Source organism: Chionomys nivalis, chromosome 26 (assembly GCF_950005125.1).
Source record: "Chionomys nivalis chromosome 26, mChiNiv1.1, whole genome shotgun sequence".
NCBI lineage: Eukaryota > Metazoa > Chordata > Mammalia > Rodentia > Cricetidae > Chionomys > Chionomys nivalis.
This window is the reverse complement of record NC_080111.1, coordinates 16,089,126-16,106,392: the sequence shown is the minus strand read 5'-3', so window position 1 is coordinate 16,106,392 and position 17,267 is coordinate 16,089,126. Positions and strand designations below refer to the sequence as shown.

At 41.8% G+C, this 17,267-nt stretch overlaps 1 protein-coding gene across 2 annotated transcripts in view; it reads right to left on the bottom strand.

Moving 5' to 3' along the window:
- Pus7 (pseudouridine synthase 7) overlaps positions 1 to 17,267 on the bottom strand; it is a 47,650-nt gene that overhangs the window by 10,829 nt on the left and 19,554 nt on the right. For both annotated transcript variants that reach the window (XM_057758785.1, XM_057758786.1), the window contains 5 exons: positions 16,700 to 16,811; positions 14,520 to 14,597; positions 5,667 to 5,795; positions 4,643 to 4,768; positions 231 to 292 (listed from right to left, as the gene is read on the bottom strand). In XM_057758785.1, the coding sequence (XP_057614768.1) occupies positions 231 to 292; positions 4,643 to 4,768; positions 5,667 to 5,795; positions 14,520 to 14,597; positions 16,700 to 16,811 (507 nt within the window). The remainder of the gene's footprint in view (positions 1 to 230; positions 293 to 4,642; positions 4,769 to 5,666; positions 5,796 to 14,519; positions 14,598 to 16,699; positions 16,812 to 17,267) is intronic.

The following is a 17,267-nucleotide window of genomic DNA, read 5'->3' as shown; positions in this document are numbered from 1 at the left end:
ATTTAAACATGCATTAATAAATCAGATAAATAAAGAGCTAGAACCAGGAGATAGTTTTTAAAATCTCAAAATTATGTGTAAAATTGTGAAAATGAACAGGCATTTAAAAATTAGAAAAAACACTAAGAACTTTAAAATAACAACCTTCAACTACTTTTACTTAAAGTAATTCTGTGAGTATCTAGCTATACATTCTATGCATTTTATTTCAACACAAATCTTTTTCTCACCTCCAGAACGGGGTTTCAGTATTAAGTCCATGACTTCTGTCCAGGCATTCTGTAGAATAGCTCTAGAATTAAACAGGATTTACTGGCTTATCTTTGCATAAGATAAGCTTTAAAAGCTCAATTGTTAAGAAGGTAACAAGAAACACTTATTAGCTCATTCAATTTAAAAGCATGTAGGAAAATTAAGACACAGACTTTAGCGACCATCGTCTACCATAAAGAAGGAGGGCTCACTTATCAAGAGTGCTTTACTGCTCCTGCAGAGGGCTTGAGTTTGGTTCCCAGCACCCACATCCAGCAGCTCACAGCTGTCTGGACTCCAGTGGTCTGCTGCCTCCTTATATTCAGCACACACAAACCCACATGGGACAAACTCTACAGAAGACCTGGATTCAGTATCTGAATGCCCAATCATACACGGGACAACTATTTCATCTCCTCCAAAGAGCAGGGAGCACCAAAAGAGGAGTGGGAAGAATGAGAAAGTAGGGGCAGGGCCGAGGAGAGAGCTGACGTCTGGGCATGAAATGACTGTCACACTCCTGTGACTGCTCACGCAGGGTTCCCAGAAAACTGGTCCTGTCAATGCCGTCACAGAGCGGAGTGGGGTCATGCACATTCAGTGAGGGGTTGCCCATGCTTCTGTAAACAACTCTGATGAAGCTCAATGGGACACAGTTGGGATACACGTGTGGAGGAAGCTGGGAAGGAGCAGGTGATTAGAGGAGGGAGTGGGGGAGGGAGGGAGGAAGAGGGTGTGTGTGGGGAGACTATGAATGAATAGGTATACATACGAAAATAATGAAACCAACTGGAGTATGTAATTAATACATGCCAAGAAAAAACATTTAAAGCTCCAGTTGTCCTTTTGCTATGGGGTGGAAGAGTTTTTCATTTATTGTCTTGATATATTCTGGATTCATCTTCTGTTTGACTGTATGCTGAGACTTGGAATTTCCCCTTAGGAAATCCTATGGTGATACTATAAGTCCTAGGAAGGCAAAAAATAATCTGATGCTGTGAAAATGAACTGTCTGGAACTAAGTTGGGCACATTACACAACTTCTGTTTCTGGGTAAATCTAACAGCATTTTACTACGCAATTATTTGTACTAATTTTCTTTGGGATACAAAACTATAGGGTCATATGGCTGGGCTTCTGCTTTACCTAAAAATGCAAAGATTGATACAACCCTTCATTAAATTATCTGTGCTACAACAATCAGCATCTGTAGTATGCTTATCTGTATTTTCTATTAGTTATTATAGTGGCTTTTCCTTCCTTAGTGCTGGTGATCTATCTGGTCTAAGGCTTCGTGTGTGTTAGGCAAGCACTCTATTAGCTGAGCTGTGGGAACCCAAAAATGTGAGCCTATTCCACCTTGTGTGAAGATCAGAGAGTTTGAGCTTATTTTGCTCTTTCAAAGTTTTTTTTTTTTTTCTTTTGGTGGTTTTTTGAGACAGGGTTTCTTTGTAGCTTTGGAGCCTGTCCAAGCCTGTCCTGGAACTAGCTCTTGTAGACCAGGCTGTCCTCAAACACACAGATATTCACCTGCCTCTGCCTTCGAGTGCTGGGATTAAAAGCTGGCCCGGTCAAAGTTGTTGATAACAGGTAGGCTACAAGACAAGCTATCCTGACCTAGGGTGTGGTTACTTGGTGTTTTGGACCTGGTCCATAGAGATAGAGCTGGTCCACCCTGACCAAACGTCAGAGAAGTCCAGAATCTTCTGCTCCTTCTTTTGAAATAGGAGGTTTGACTTAGGGAGTGGCTGATTGCAGGATACTTGGTCTAGGGTGTGTTCACTGTCCCAAACATCAAACACTTTTCTCAGGAAATAATGGCTTGATGTTCCAAGTATTGAAGCAAGTAACTGTACTGGCTGTCCTTTGTGCTATGTTAGAGCGGTCTTTTGCCTTTCCTCCCTTTTTGTATTGGGGTATAAAAGTATATGGAAAATAAATGTGGGAGAAAATTTAGCATTCAGTATTTGCCGAATTGTTACTATCCTGTGTCTCCGTTTCTTCTGTACCTCTGGTCTTTCTATCTAACATTTCTAACCCTCACACCCCTAACCTGGAACGTAGAAGTCACCCCAAAGGTGGCATATGACTCTGAGTCACATTCTAGCCCTAAACTTTCTTCTTGCTGCTCTTGTTCTGAATTAGCAGACAGATCCTTCTATGCTGCCCAGGGTGGTCTGGCCTTTCACAGTCCTAATCGGCTGCCCAGGTAGCTGTCCTGGACTCCACTGTGCCTGTCTGGCCTTAATTTAGAAAGATTTCTATTTATTAATGACTCAGCACATTTTAAGCCTAGAAACAGGTGCTGCATAAACACCATCTTCATTCCCAGCCTTCTGTGGAGTTGGCATTATTTCTACTTCACAGGGGAGCAGTCTGAGGCTCAGAACTCAGTCCTCACTTTACAATACTGCCCGAGAAGCAAAGGAGCTGCTGCACAGCAGACCAATCCCTTGGCCCTTGTAAAATCATATAAGCAGATACAACTTGATAGTGAAAAACTGGACAAGATGCTGAAACAGAATGAAGAACAAATGTTCTCAGAGAGCCTTCAGTTTGTAGCCCGTATCACTCTAAATCCTGTATGAATAGTTACTTTATGTAGCAGTCTCTGCTGGACAGCAGGATTCTTACAGTATGTTTATGAAACCAAGTAGTATTTATTGATGAGATTTCTATTCTAGTTTACTCTGGAAAGCATGCCTTGGGTCTGGGTACTCTGGGCCTGTGTTACCCTTACCCGGCTTTTTACACTTGGCCTCTTACCTGCTGAAAAGTAAAAGAGAACCCGGTGTGGTAGCACATGCCTTTATTCTTGGCATTCAGGAGGCAGAGGCAGGCTGATCTCTGAGTTTGAGGTCAGCCTGGTATACAGAGTTGTAATGGTCTGTCCTGTCCCTTTAAGAGACAAGCCTGGCCCACTCACCCCTCCACCCCCACACCAGTCTGCTGAGGCAAGGAGATCTTCTGCCTCCAGGCTGAGTTCCTTCCTTTCTGTCTCTCTCCCAAAGAGGTAATTGCTGCTGTGGCTCCTCTCTTCCACCCAATTTCTCTCTCAATCTCTCAATCTCTCTCTCTCTCTCTCTCTCTCTCCCTCCCTCCCTCCCTCCCTCCCTCGGCACCTCCCCCCCTGTTTCCCTTCATAATCCACTAAATAAATATCCAACCTCACTCTGCATGGCATACCTATCCGTCTGTCTCTCACCCTCTCGTAGGACTGGCTGCCCCGCTGAGGTCTCTCACCTGCCGCGTGGCTCCCTGCCTGGGATTCTGTTGTCCCTTGGGGAACAGTGCCATTTTACATTTACCATTACACAGAGTGAGTTCTAGGACAGAAAGGATTACACAGAGAAACCTTGTTTCAAAAAACAAAACAAAAAAACAGCAAAAAGCTGGGCGGTGGTGGCTCACGCCTTTAATCCCAGCACTCGGGAGGCAGAGGCAGGCGGATCTCTGTGAGTTCGAGACCAGCCTGGTCTACAAGAGCTAGTTCCAGGACAGGCTCCAAAACCACAGAGAAACCCTGTCTCGGAAAACCAAAAAAAAAAAAAAGGACCCCTTGAAAGGGCAGTGAAGAGTGGTAGGAAAAACTTACTATTTAGTCACAGCTTCAACCGTGCACATGTGCTATATATGTGCCTCTAGAAGCCAGATACCCTCCTCACGGGCTCTCTCGCTGATAGGCTAGTCTTGTTGGCTAGAGAGAGTAAGGGATATGTGCCTCTAGAAGCCAGATACCCTTCTCATGGGCTCTCTCGCTGATAGGCTAGTCTTGTTGGCTAGAGAGAGTAAGCGATCTGCTTGTCTCCACCTTCCCAACACTGGGGTTATAGATGTGTCCTACCACACTCAGCTTTTGAGTAGCAGTGGGATCTGAACCTAGGACCTTATGCTTGTGTAGCAAGCGATTTACTGAGCTGTCTCTCCAGACCTCTTTTTCTTTTTTAGAAAACATACTGCTGTATGCATTAACTGAAATAAAATAAATCTTACAAAGAACTTATGGATCAGTAGTTCATTTGTCCTAAACATGACAGAATCCTGAAATAATTAATACACCATTAACAAAAATTTTACTTCTCTGTTATGTGAGAATAAATAAAAATATCCTTTAGATAGAAATTACAAAATTAAATACAAACTTTTTGACCAACGAAAACTTTTTGAGTCTTCTTCTAGATAAATGTTAGAGCTGATCATGGTGGCACACACCTTTCATCAAAGAACTCAAAAGTCAGAGGCAGATCACTCTCTGTAAGTTCAAGTCCAGCCTAGTCTACACAGTGAGTTCTAGAACAGCCAGAGCTACATAGTGAGACAATGTCTCAAAAAACCAGGAAAACAAAACTCAAAAAACTAAAAAGCTAAAAGTTAGAAATCAATTACTTACCTTCCAACTTGGTACGTAGGGACAGCTGTGGTCCCAAACCTTTGCATACCATAGTAGTTAATGAAGCCGGTCTCCTTCAGAGATTGCATGGCTTGCTGTACTTGCTCTTCAGTTCCTGTTATATTCCTGCAGGGTCCCAAATTCACCAGAGGAAAAAATGGTCAGTAATCTCATTTTATGATGCATACCATAACACTGGCTTCTATATCTCACCTCTGCAACCTTTTCTAACTGTCTGAGGACTTTGCTGCTTTATTATTTTAATCAAGTTTTTTTTTTTTTTTTTTTTTTTAAAGACAGGATCTCTCTGTCCTGGAACTTGTGTTGTAGATCAGACTGGCCTTGAACTCACTAAGACTCCCCTGCCTCTGTCCTTTAACCCTCAGTGCTGGGATAAATGACATGAACCATCAATACCCATCTCATTTAAATCAGTTTTAAGTGCAAATTATTATAAGATGAAGCACTCGTCCAATGTGGTGCAGATTTAACTACTTATTTACCAAAATTGTTCACTTCCCACAAATGAAATTTACTTATTTATTTTGCAAGCCCTTCTATATAGGCCCTGGCCAGCCTGCAAACCACGGAGACCAAACCAGATTGACCTTGAAGGAGTGTGTGATCTCCTGCCTTTGCCTACTGAGATTACAGGCATGTACAACTATGCCTGATCCCAAACTGAAACTTATACCAACAAATAACTCTCTGTTAAAGTAACCTAATCTTTCTATGAATATGCCCATTCTAGGCACCTCAAATGGATTAATTCACAGGCTCTTTATCTTTCAAAACTGGATCTGAAGAACAGTGTTTCTGATGGCTGTAAGAATCTTTGGAGGGAGGGACAAAGACCATTTATCAAGAGAAAACACTATACAATATTTGTTCCTCACTTCTACAGTCCTTGTTCTCCCAGCCAGTCCTCTCTCTGTACCAGTGATCCTGTACCCTATCCACACACATAGGAACAGACCACGGAGACCCAGCCAGCCAGGTCTGCACTCCTACCTGAGTACTTTACCTGAGAACAACAGTGAAGTGATTTCCTTGAAGCTCTCCCAATTTCAGAGGGGTTTTCTGATAGCTGAAATTCCCTAGCTTAAAGTTCATCAAGCATTTATTCAGATGGGCGAGTCTTTGTGCACTTATCCTTTAAAGAAAAAAGGAGCAGAGAAAGGATCATGAGATCCTGCAGAAGGCAAGAGCACATACAGAAGGAATTAGGTGCACTTTTCCTTCCCCCTTGCATTTGTCTTATGGGTAACAGTACTATAACGAAGAGACTTCAACACCAATGGGAACACAGAAGTAAGAGATATAGAGGATTCTACTTTCTGTGGGCAGGAGGTAACAAAGGGAACGGCAGCAAACAGCAATCCCACAGAACGGTAAAGAGTGGGTTCTAACATTTAAAAAAGGTTTAGTCATAATTGGTCCAGTAAGAAAGAATATTGTAAACTCATAACCAAAAGACAACCTCAGAAATCACAAAAACACTGAGAAGAAGGAAAATTCTTTGGTTCATCCCTTGAAAAAGCATTAGATTTTTGCATTTCCTTATCCTTTCAGAACATATTGAAGATGTACATACCTACAATCATACAAACCTGTATCCTCCTATCATTTTACAGAAGTGTTCCCATGCTGTTAAATTGTTTCATTGGAAAGTCTTTATCTTCCTCAACAGAAAATCTACACAGAACAGCAAATACTACACTGAAAAGTCTTTGTTCTTTCTTTATCTCTACAACTCTCCTGACATGCAGCACTTTCTTTCTTTTAAATATTTTTATTTATTTTTAATTTTTCATTTTGTATTTATTTATTTTTATTTATTATTTTTCGAGACAGGGTTTCTCTGTCGCTTTGGAGCCTACCCAGGAACTTGCTCTGTAGACCAGTCTGGCTTCAAACACACTGATCCACCTTTCTCTGCCCACTGGGTGATGGGATTAAAGGCGTGCATCACTATCGCCTGGCTTGTTTAGTTTACTTTTAATTAAGTCTATGTGTGTGTTTGTCTGTGTAAATAAGTGCCGGTACTCCTGGAGGCAAGAGTCACCAGATCCCTAGGAGTCAGAGTTCCAGGAGGTCATAAATCACCCAAAGCTCAGGTCCTCCACAAAACAGCACACTCTCTTTACTGCTGAACAAACTCTCTTGCCACCTGGCCTGGAAAAGTTTTGAAATAAGATTAAGACAGTTATAAACTGCCATGTGGGTGCTGGGAATTGAACCCTGGTCCTTTGGAAGAGCAGCCAGTGCTCTTAACCACTGAACTTCCTCTCCAATCCAGCATACGCTCACAGTGGTATATTATTTGTGTATGAATACAAAATGCTTGCCTGAAGATCAGAATGAAAAGCAGCCACAATGGTCAGCCATACATGCCAGGCAGTGGTGGCACACACCTTTAACCACATCAGTTATGCTAGTCATAAAGGCCAGGTGGTGGTGGTGTATGCCTCTAATCCCAGCACTAGAGAGGAATATGAGATGGGAGGAGACAGGTCTTGCTCCCAGTCTCAGTCTGAGGATTCATGGAGGCAGGATCACTCATTTTGATCAGAGGTAGAGGTAAGAGCTAGTTATTGGCCACTTTGCTTTCTTTTTTCTTTTTTGGTTTTTCGAGACAGGGTTTCTCTGTGGTTTTGGAGCCTGTCCTGGAACTAGCTCTTGTAGACCAGGCTGGTCTCGAACTCACAGAGATCTGCCTGCCTCTGCTTCCCTAGTGCTGGGATTAAAGGTGTGCGCCACCACGGCCCAACCGCTTTGCTTTCTGATCTTCAGCTTGAACTTCAATATCTGACTCTGGGTTTTTATTATTCATGCTACACTTGCTGTTCTTACGGAGGACTAGGGTTTCATTCCTAGTACCCCCTGGTGGTTTATAACCATCTGCTCTCTTATGACAGCCACAGGCACCAAGCCTGCATATGGTGCACATGTACGCAAAATATTCATACATTAAAAAAGATGAATCTAAAAACAACAAAACAAAACACACACACAGACACACACACAAAATACCCAAATCCTGTAAGGGCTATAAAGAGGCCATCTTTGGCTATATAGCCAGCCAGTCCTGTTAGCCAAGGTTACATAGTGAGACCCTGCAGAGCTGGAGAGACAGTTCAGATTAAAAGCACATGCAGCTTTTCCAGAGATCCCGAGTTCAATTACCAGCAACTACATGGTTGCTCACAACCATCTATAATGAGATCTGGTGTCCTCTTCTGGCCTGCATGTATATTTGCAGAGCACTCTTACATAAAATATAAATTAAAAAAAAATATAGTGAGACCCTACCTAAAGACAACCAACCAACACATCAAACAAACAAAAAAACAAAACAAAAAACAACTTTTCAAAGTTCAAAGTACAATATAAAGTTCAATTTCCAGCAACCACATGGTGGCTCACAACCATCTATAAGACCTAGTGCCTACTTCTGGCCTGCAGGCATACATGCAGACAGAACACTGTACCATATAGCACATCACAGTGCCTAAGATTATGGTTTTAATTTTTCCTATGTCCTTGTTTCTTTTAAAAAGACAGTAACTTTGTCATGTAACAGAGGCAAGGGGTTGAGTTTGGCCTGAGTCTGCCAGTGGCTTCCAGTATATTCATGTTTGTGTGTACATACAGTATATGTATGTGTGTGTATATTTGTATATTTATGTCTATGAATATGGGACTTGGGAAGGTCTAGGTGTGGACCTCAGCAACTGAGTACTACCCCAAAGTTTCAAGTCATCAAACTGTTCCATAGGCCTCTCAAGTTCTAACACACGGGGAAAAGTAATGGTGCACTCTTGCTCTACAGACACACACACACACACACACACACACCTGCATATACACAAAGTAAAGCTATGCAAATTAGAATTCACGTATATAGGGCAGAGACATGGCTCAGCAATTAAGAGCAGTACCCACACTGAGCTGCTAACAAGTAGCTGCACCTCTAGCTCTAGGGGATCTGATGGCCTCTTCTGGCCTCTGAAGGTGCCCCACAAAGAGTGTACACACAATTAAAAATAAAACTTTCTCCTCATGCTAGTGAGATGGCTCAATTGTTAAGAACTGTTTGGCACTCTTAACCATTGCTGAGGGCCAGAGGACTCAAATTTGATGCTCAGCACCCTCATCATGGCTCACAACCATCCATAACTTCCATTGCAAAAGATTTGACAACCTCTTCTGACTTCCAAGGGCACTATATACAGTGCACATATACAGAAGCTGCAAAAACATTCATACACATAAAAATAAAACACAGCTTAAAAAATCACCTATATAATATCTGAGCTCCTGGAATTCTTTTTATTTCAGTGTTGGGAATTGAGTTTATGGCTTCATACATGCCAGGCAGGCATTCCCCCCTTAAGCTCTTCGGGAATTTTTATGCAAAAATACCCCAATATTCTCTGAAGACAATCAACCCCTTGATGGACATCAGCCTGTTTATTTCCTCATCTGAAATGTAGGGAAGCAGACTACCCAAGCTTTTCATTGCTTAACCTCCTCCTCCACTTTTGATCAGTGGTAGGTACTAACCCCAGGGCCTCACACCTCCAGCCTTGTTAAGTTAAAAAAAAAAAAAAGTAATAGAAAAGGTAGGAAGATAGCCATCAGAGTCAGGAAAAGGAGAGAACCTGTACATCCAGTTCCCTTACTACCTGTGTATCCTCAGGACCTCACATAAACCAGGGCAACCTCAAGCAGGGGAGCAGGAGTGCTCCAGTTGCTAAGTCAGTGGCCCAGAAGAAAAAGGGCACCAGGCCCTTGAATAGAGATGTAGAGAGAAAATGTTGAAAGTCAAAGGCATGAGTTAGTCCAGAAACTGTACCACAAAATATTCAAAACAGCACAGGGTTAGCATAAGAAGTGAGGATGAGTCAAAGGAGTTCTTTAGTCAGGAGACAATGCTAGAGAAAGTGACAATATTTCAGAGACAGGAGCAAAATAAATAGATAAAATAAAAATAAGCAAAAGAAAAAGACAGGAGTAAGGGGCTGGAGAGATGGCTCAGCAGTTAAGAGCACTGTCTGCTTTTCCAAAGGTCCTGAGTTCAATTTCCAGCAACCACATGGTGGCTCACAACCATCTATGAGGTCTGGGGCCCTCTTCTGGCCTGCAGGCATACACACAGACAGAATATTGTATACATAATAAATAAATAATAATAATAAAAAATACAGGAGGAGCAAAAAAGAATCAAGCTCCTGGCTGCCTGGCAACCTCTGGAGACTGCTTCTAGCTAATGCCAGGTAAGTGTCTCCCCTCCCCCCATCTCTCTGTCTCTCAACACAGTGTCTCACTATGTAGCCCTGCTGGTCTGGCACTCACTATGTAGATCAGGTTGGTCTCAGACACCTGCTTGTCTCTGCCTCTCAAGTGTGTGTACATGTATGTGTGTTGGGGTAGAGAGGAAGGAATAAAGGTGAGTGCCAAGCCTTGTCCTTCTTTAAAAACATAAAACTCACCATTTTGGGGGGGCTAGAGAGAGGGATCAGTGGTTAAGAGCACTGGTTGCTTCTTCCAGAAGACTTGGGTTCAATTCCCAGCACCCACACGGCAGTTTACAACTGTCTATAACTCCTGTTTCAAGGGATCCAACACCCTCAGTCAGGCAATTCAACATACATGATATAAGAATACATAAAAATCTCTTTTTTCAAAAAAAGAGAGAAAAAAATCACCATTTTATTTGTTTTCAGGGTTTTTAGTGTATACTCACAATGTGTGCAGTGTATCTCCATCATCACCACCCTCATCCACTCAGCCCTGACTCCATGTCCTCTAGCCTTCCCTGTAGTGTGTACTTATTTAGTGTATACTCACAATGTGTGCAGTGTATCTCCATCACCATCACCACCCTCATCCACTCAGCCCTGACTCTATGTCCTCTGGCCTTCCCTGCCTCCCCTGTAGTTGTTAATGTACTTTTTGTCTACAGATTTTCCCATGCTGAACATTTCATGTGAACAGAAATCAAATAGTGATTTTTTTTTTAATGGCCAACTACTTAGTGTAATTTTCTTTCTCCCTCTCTCCATTTTTTAAAAAATATTTATTTATTTATTATGTATACAACATATTCTTTCTGCATTATGCCTGCAGGCCAGAAGAGGGCACCAGACCTCATTAAAGATGGTTGTGAATCACTATGTGTTTGCTGGGAATTGAACTCAGGACCTTTGGAAGAGCAGGCAATGCTCTTAACCTCTGAGCCATCTCTCCAGTCCTCCCTTCATTTTTTAAATGCCAGGGTCCCCTGTATACAGGCTGGCTTCAAACTTGCTATTCTCCTGCTTCACTCTGTAAAGTGTTAGGATTAATGGACTTTGCCAACATAACCAACAACGCAAAACTCTTAGGGTTTATTATGCTATAAGATATACCGGTATCTCACTCTTTTTTTTTTTTCCTTGGTTTTTTGAGACAGGGTTTCTCTGTGGCTTTGGAACCTGTCCTGGAACTAGCTCTTGTAGACCAGGCTGGTCTCGAACTCACAGAGATTCACCTGCCTCTGCCTCCCAAGTGCTGGGATTAAAGGCGTGCGCCACCACCGTCTGGCATCTCACTCTTTTTTTATATTGAATAATATTCTCTTCCCTCAGTATACAATGAACAGTCATTTCTGCATCCATCCGGCAAAAGTACAGAGCTACTCTTAGTTCTTGAAGGTGAAGGTGCGTATTGACAATACTGTTCACCAATTTTAATGACTGCAGATCAAGTATTTTTGGTTGTAAATTCACATGTGACAATCTTGTTTTTAAGTAATAAGGGTCAACAAACACCTGCTACACAGAAGCCTTTAAAAACAAAGCTGGAGAAATATTGGCCCAAGCTCAGACAGGAGACTGGCACGAACAGGCAGGAAAAGAAACAAGTCAGTTTGAATAAGACAGTTGGAGATCCTGTTTGAAATTACCAAGTATTTCAGAGTTGCAAGAAAGTAGATAGAAATGCTGCTTATCCCAGGACTGATCAACACAGCAATACTTAAAATCTCTGTGTGGCAGAATGGGTTTTTCTTATTCACCAGTTCTCATGGGAAAGGCCAATCTGACTACCACACAGATCCATTGAGCAAACGCAGGGTGTAGTCTGTATCCGCGAGATAAGTGTAAAGTGCTTTCAAAAGGGCAGCATTTAGAAGGCCTGCTGAGATTACTGAAAGTCAACAGGAAAATGAAAAAAAAAAAAAGTCTATGAGGGTAGACCAGTACCCTGATCAAGTCTGACACCTGCTGGCTGGTGAAATGCCTGTTTTTAAACCTCAAATTAGCATTCTCACCCAGTTTCAAACAAAGCAACACCTTCACACACACACACACACACACACACACACACACACACACACGATGGAGAGGGGCCACTGCCTCAGGCCACAGAAGAGGACTGGAATACAAGCTGTTGTAACATGGACCTCAACATAAACTATGTAGTTAGTCCTCAGGATCTGGATCCTGCCCTCCCTCAGCCACCCTCTTTCCTTGCCTTCCTTTGCCCTTTCTCTTTTCCTTCCTCTCCTCCTTCCTTCAGTCTTAATCTACTTTTATTTTGTTTTTCCCCTTATTCTCCTTTTAAGTTTAGCATACAAAGTGAATGCGTTTCCTTATGTCATTTTGTTTTTTTGTTTTTCGAGACAGGGTTTCTCTGTAGCTTTGGTGCCCGTCCCGGAACTAGCTCTTGTAGACCAGGCTGGCCTTGAACTCCCAGAGATCCGCCTGCCTCTGCCTCCCGAGAGCTGGGATTAAAGGCGTGTGCCACCACCGTCCGGCTCTTATGTCATTTTCTTACATATATGTTTTATCATTTATCCTTCCCACCTTCTCTACTGCCCAGTTCTTGCTGATTCCAAACATTCTCAGAAACAGTCCCCACCTTTTACCATACATGTTCCTTTTCAATCACTTTTCTCTCTCTTCCCTCTTGAGGTCTTTTCTTCCCCTCCCATGACACCCCCACACCAATACACTTAAAACCAAGAGTCCACATATGGGGGGGTAGTAATATTTGTCTTTCAGAGTCTTAGGGATTTTGCATAACCTAATGTTCTTCTGCAGTATCTATTTACTGAAAAAATAACAAACGCCCCAGAAAATTTGTCTTTCTTGTGTGGATGCTATGATAGCTCTTCTGTATGACTCCAATTTTAGCATATAAGCCATTGAAATGAGTACATAGAAAGCTTTATTTCTTGCTACATGTCCACAAAACTGCTTACAAGGTAGTAAATGTGTTGTGTTTTGTAAGTCCTTCTAATATCTTCATAAGCTATTTTATTGGCTTGGAAATAACAACCTCCCATGCCCCAAGAATCATCTCATCCTTCTAGAATCAAGACCATTAGTTCTCTACCAGAGGCAACACTGCCCCCTGTAGGGCATATTTGACAAGTCAGAAGATGGCTTTAATTTTCACAACTGTATGAGCAGCAGGAACTTATGTGCTTGTTGTACAGAAAGGACAGAGATCAGGGAGGCTGGTAAATATCTTATAATGAATAGGACCAGTTACCACAACAGAGACTTTCCCAGTTGAAAAAGCACATAGCGTAGAGATGAGATGCCTTTATTCAAATTAAAACCACAGTATCCCATCCCATTATCTGTGCAAACTTTTTCTGACTGTCCTTCATAGTCCCGGGTCTGCAATCAAGACTAAGGCACACCCCTAGTTCATCTCTCATCCCACTCTAGGAGGGTTCTACTCATTTTTCTGTCCTTTAACTTTTTAAAAAGTAGAGACCTTCTTTTTCATCTGCATGTCTGTTACAAACAAAATATATTATTCACTGTTTTGTAATATTTAATAAACAAGAGAGAAAGGTGCACTGTGGGGGGGGGGAATATTTGCCCAGGCACAAAGGGCCTTGCTGGCTTAAACCAGACTAAACTGACTATCTGAGCATGCAGTATGTAACTTCCCTAAATTAAGCCAACCTAGGTCTGCCAATGGGCACCAGCAACAGCTGCCGTGCCACGAGACAAGACGACCTGAACCAGTCTCCTGATACCAGCGCTGCTGCTTCCCCTCCCTCAGGTGGGTGGGGGGCATAGAAGGTTTTCCCTTTTCTAAAATAAACTGTGCTTGCTCCAGCCAGCCAGTCTCCCAGAGACGGAGCCGTTGACAACCCCCACTCATCCCCTTCCCCAAGGGGAAGATCAGTGGGACAAAGCAGCAGATAAAAGCAACAGTGCACTTATTATCTCTCTTTCTCTTTTTTAATGTGCACTGGTGTGTTTTGCTTGCATTATGTCTGTGTGAGGATGCCAGGTGCCCTAGAACCAGAGTTACAGACAACTGTGAGCTGCCTTGTGGGTGCTGGGAATTGAACCCAGGTCCTCTGGAAGAGAAGCCAGTGCTCTTAACCACTGAGCAATCTCTCCAACTCCAGTTCACCTATTCTTTTGGCTCTATCACCAACAGCTTTGTAAAATTACTCAGAAAATATATATTTGATAAGATTAGGAAGCAGAGATTCAGGGTGAAAAAAAAATGAAGTAGAAAAACATTATTTGCAAAAAAGCAAAGCAGGGTTGGCAAGATGACTTAGCAGATAAGAGGCATCTGCTACCAACCAGGGTTCAGTCCAAGGGACCCACAGTGTTGCAGAGAACTTACTGTCTCCAGTTGTCCTTGACCTCAACAAATGTGCCATGGGGTGTGTATACATATGCACACAATATAATAAACAGATAAATAAATGCAATAAAAATGTCTAAAACATTTGTAAAAGGCAGAGATATCATATAAAGTTCAAAGTGGTTAATTTCATAGAACAAGCCCAAGGCCTCTGAAGGGAGTGAGTGCTAGGACCTCTCAGAGCCAATCTCAGGGGAACTCTACTTACTTGAGGACAGCAATCTCCTGGACTGTGATGGCCCTTTTGTCTTTGGTTCCCATATAGGAGAAAATGTTTGGTTTCACTCTGTTGAGACAGAATCAAAGCATTCCTAAGTTACACATTAACCAAAGCACATTTCTAATAACTTATTTCAAAATACACTTACTAACATACTAAGAGAATAAGGAGAAACTTTAGTTAAGATTTTATTGAGAAGGCCGGGTGGTGGTGGCGCACGCCTTTAATCCCAGCACTCGGGAGGCAGAGGCAGGCGGATCTCTGGGAGTTCGAGGCCAGCCTGGTCTACAAGAGCTAGTTCTGGGACAGGCACCAAAAAAAAAAAAAAGAAAAGAAAAGAAAAAAAAAGATTTTATTGGAAAAAATTTAAATAAACATGCAAATTAAAGCAGCAACAGCTGCCTTCTTAGCAGGGCTTGATTCCCAGCCTTGCTGGCTGTCAGGGAATCACCTGGCTTTCAGACTTCGCTAAACAGTAACAAAAGCCCATAGTCAGAAACAATTTGTTAAGTTGCATAAAACTGTAACAATAAAAGGGAAAATATTCTAGAGATATAATGTAGCACTCTGAACATTTTATATCTTCAGTTTTCAAGAAGTTACAGTAATGTGATTTTTTTTTTTTTTACCTTAAATACAATCTACAAATCTGTATTTTAAAAAAAGCCAAATGCTAAAACAGGGATCTGGATAGTCCCCCCCCCCCCCCCCCCGTGTGTTTCAAGACAAAGTTTCTCTGTGTAGCCCTGGATGTTCCAGAACTCCCTTTGTAGACCAGGCTGGTCTCAAACTCATAGAGATCCACCTGCCTCTGCCTCCTGAGTGCTAGGATTAAAGGAGTGGCTAGATAGTTCTGATATGGAGATATACAAAATTCTACAGAGGAATATTTGCAAACTCCAAGAAATCCCAACTGTACATCCCAGAGGAATCATTTCCTCCTGTCTATATCCTTAGGAGGACTGTCTTGAAGATGGAACAAGAAACCACAGACTTTTTTCAGGAAGCTAATAAAAAAAGTGAAATGTTATTTAATTAGGTGTGGTATTCAGGGCTGACCCATGTTCTCTCAAACTCCTAGGCAGAAGCCTTGACTCCCAGCAACACATAAGATAACATTTGGAAACAAGGCCTTTAAAGAGATGACCAGGATAGAATGTGGCTTCTCAGATGGACTCTTCACAGGGAGTTCCAGGACAGACAGGGCTAGAGACCCTGTCTAAAAAACAAACAAAAACAAAGAAAAAGAAAAAAAACAAAACCAAAAGAAAATAAACTACATATTCTGATCTTGGAACTTCCCGGCTACAGAACTGGGAGAGAATTATTACTAACTTCTGCTACTTAAGCCACTTAGTGGTTACCTTGTTTGGCTCATCTGAAAACACATATACTATATAGAAATGTTAAACCTGAGTTAAATTTTCATAGAATACAAATTTGCTGTGGTATCTACAGACATTTCTTTTCAAAATATTTTTTTCTGTATGAGGGTTTGCCTGCATACATTATATGTGTAGCACAAGCATGCTTGGTGCCACTGGAGACCAGAAAAGGTGTCGGGTTCCGGCCGGGCGGTGGTGGCGCACGCCTTTAATCCCAGCACTTAGGAAGCAGAGGCAGGCGGATCTCTGTGAGTTCGAGACCAGCCTGGTCTACAAGAGCTAGTTCCAGGACAGGCTCCAAAACCACAGAGAAACCCTGTCTCGAAAAACCAAAAAAAAAAAAAAAAAAAAAAGGTGTCGGGTTCCTTGGAAGTAGAGGTATAGATGGTTATAGGCCATGATGTGAGTTCTGGGAATTAAACCCGGATGCTATCGAAAAGCAGCCAGTGGTCTTAACAGCTGAGCCATCCCTTCACTCTTCTAAAATCACAAACACACAAAGAATCATGGCACTTCTCATAGCCTCCAAACCTGTGATCTCTTGTCTTTTCATCCCTTTCCCTGACTGTTCTAGGAACTCTTAATTGTATGTGAATTATTTACTTCGAGAACTTTTATCTTGAATTATTAGCAAAGGGATAAAAAGTTTATTGATCTATTTCCCACAAGCATTCCCATTAGGAAGTACATTTGGCATTTACTGATCTTTTCCCACTGGCATGGAAAGAGAGAACACATTCCTATTTTACTGATTTTGTGTAAGAACAAGAACGAGACACTAACCGTAAATATTTGGACAATACATTGATGGCGTCCATGGTGTCTTTGTTTTCCTTGTATAGAACAAAGTGGCAGTAGCTTCCCCGAGATTTTGGCCAAGAATGTTTTCTTGGATCTTAAAAACAAAAAACTTAAATGTCATATATATCATAATAATTTTTTTTTTAAAATGAACTCTATGGAGATCACTTTATGCTACAGAACCGTTCAATAGTCAATCAGATGTACCCTGACATAAAGCATAACTAGCCGTATGAACTATACATACTGAGCTTTCTGTAACTAGTCAGACAGTATCTGTCCACATCAATCAGATGTACCCTGACACAAAGCATAACTAGCTGTATGAACTATACATACTAGGCTTTCTGTAACTAGTCAGACAGTATCTGCCCACATCAATCAGATGTACCCTGACGTCATAAAGCATAACTAGCCGTATGAACTATACACACTAGGCTTTCTGTAACTAGTCACTTGGACAGTATCTGTCCACATCAATCAGATGTACCCTGACACAAAGCATAACTAGATGTATGAACTATACATATTGAGCTTTCTGTAACTAGTC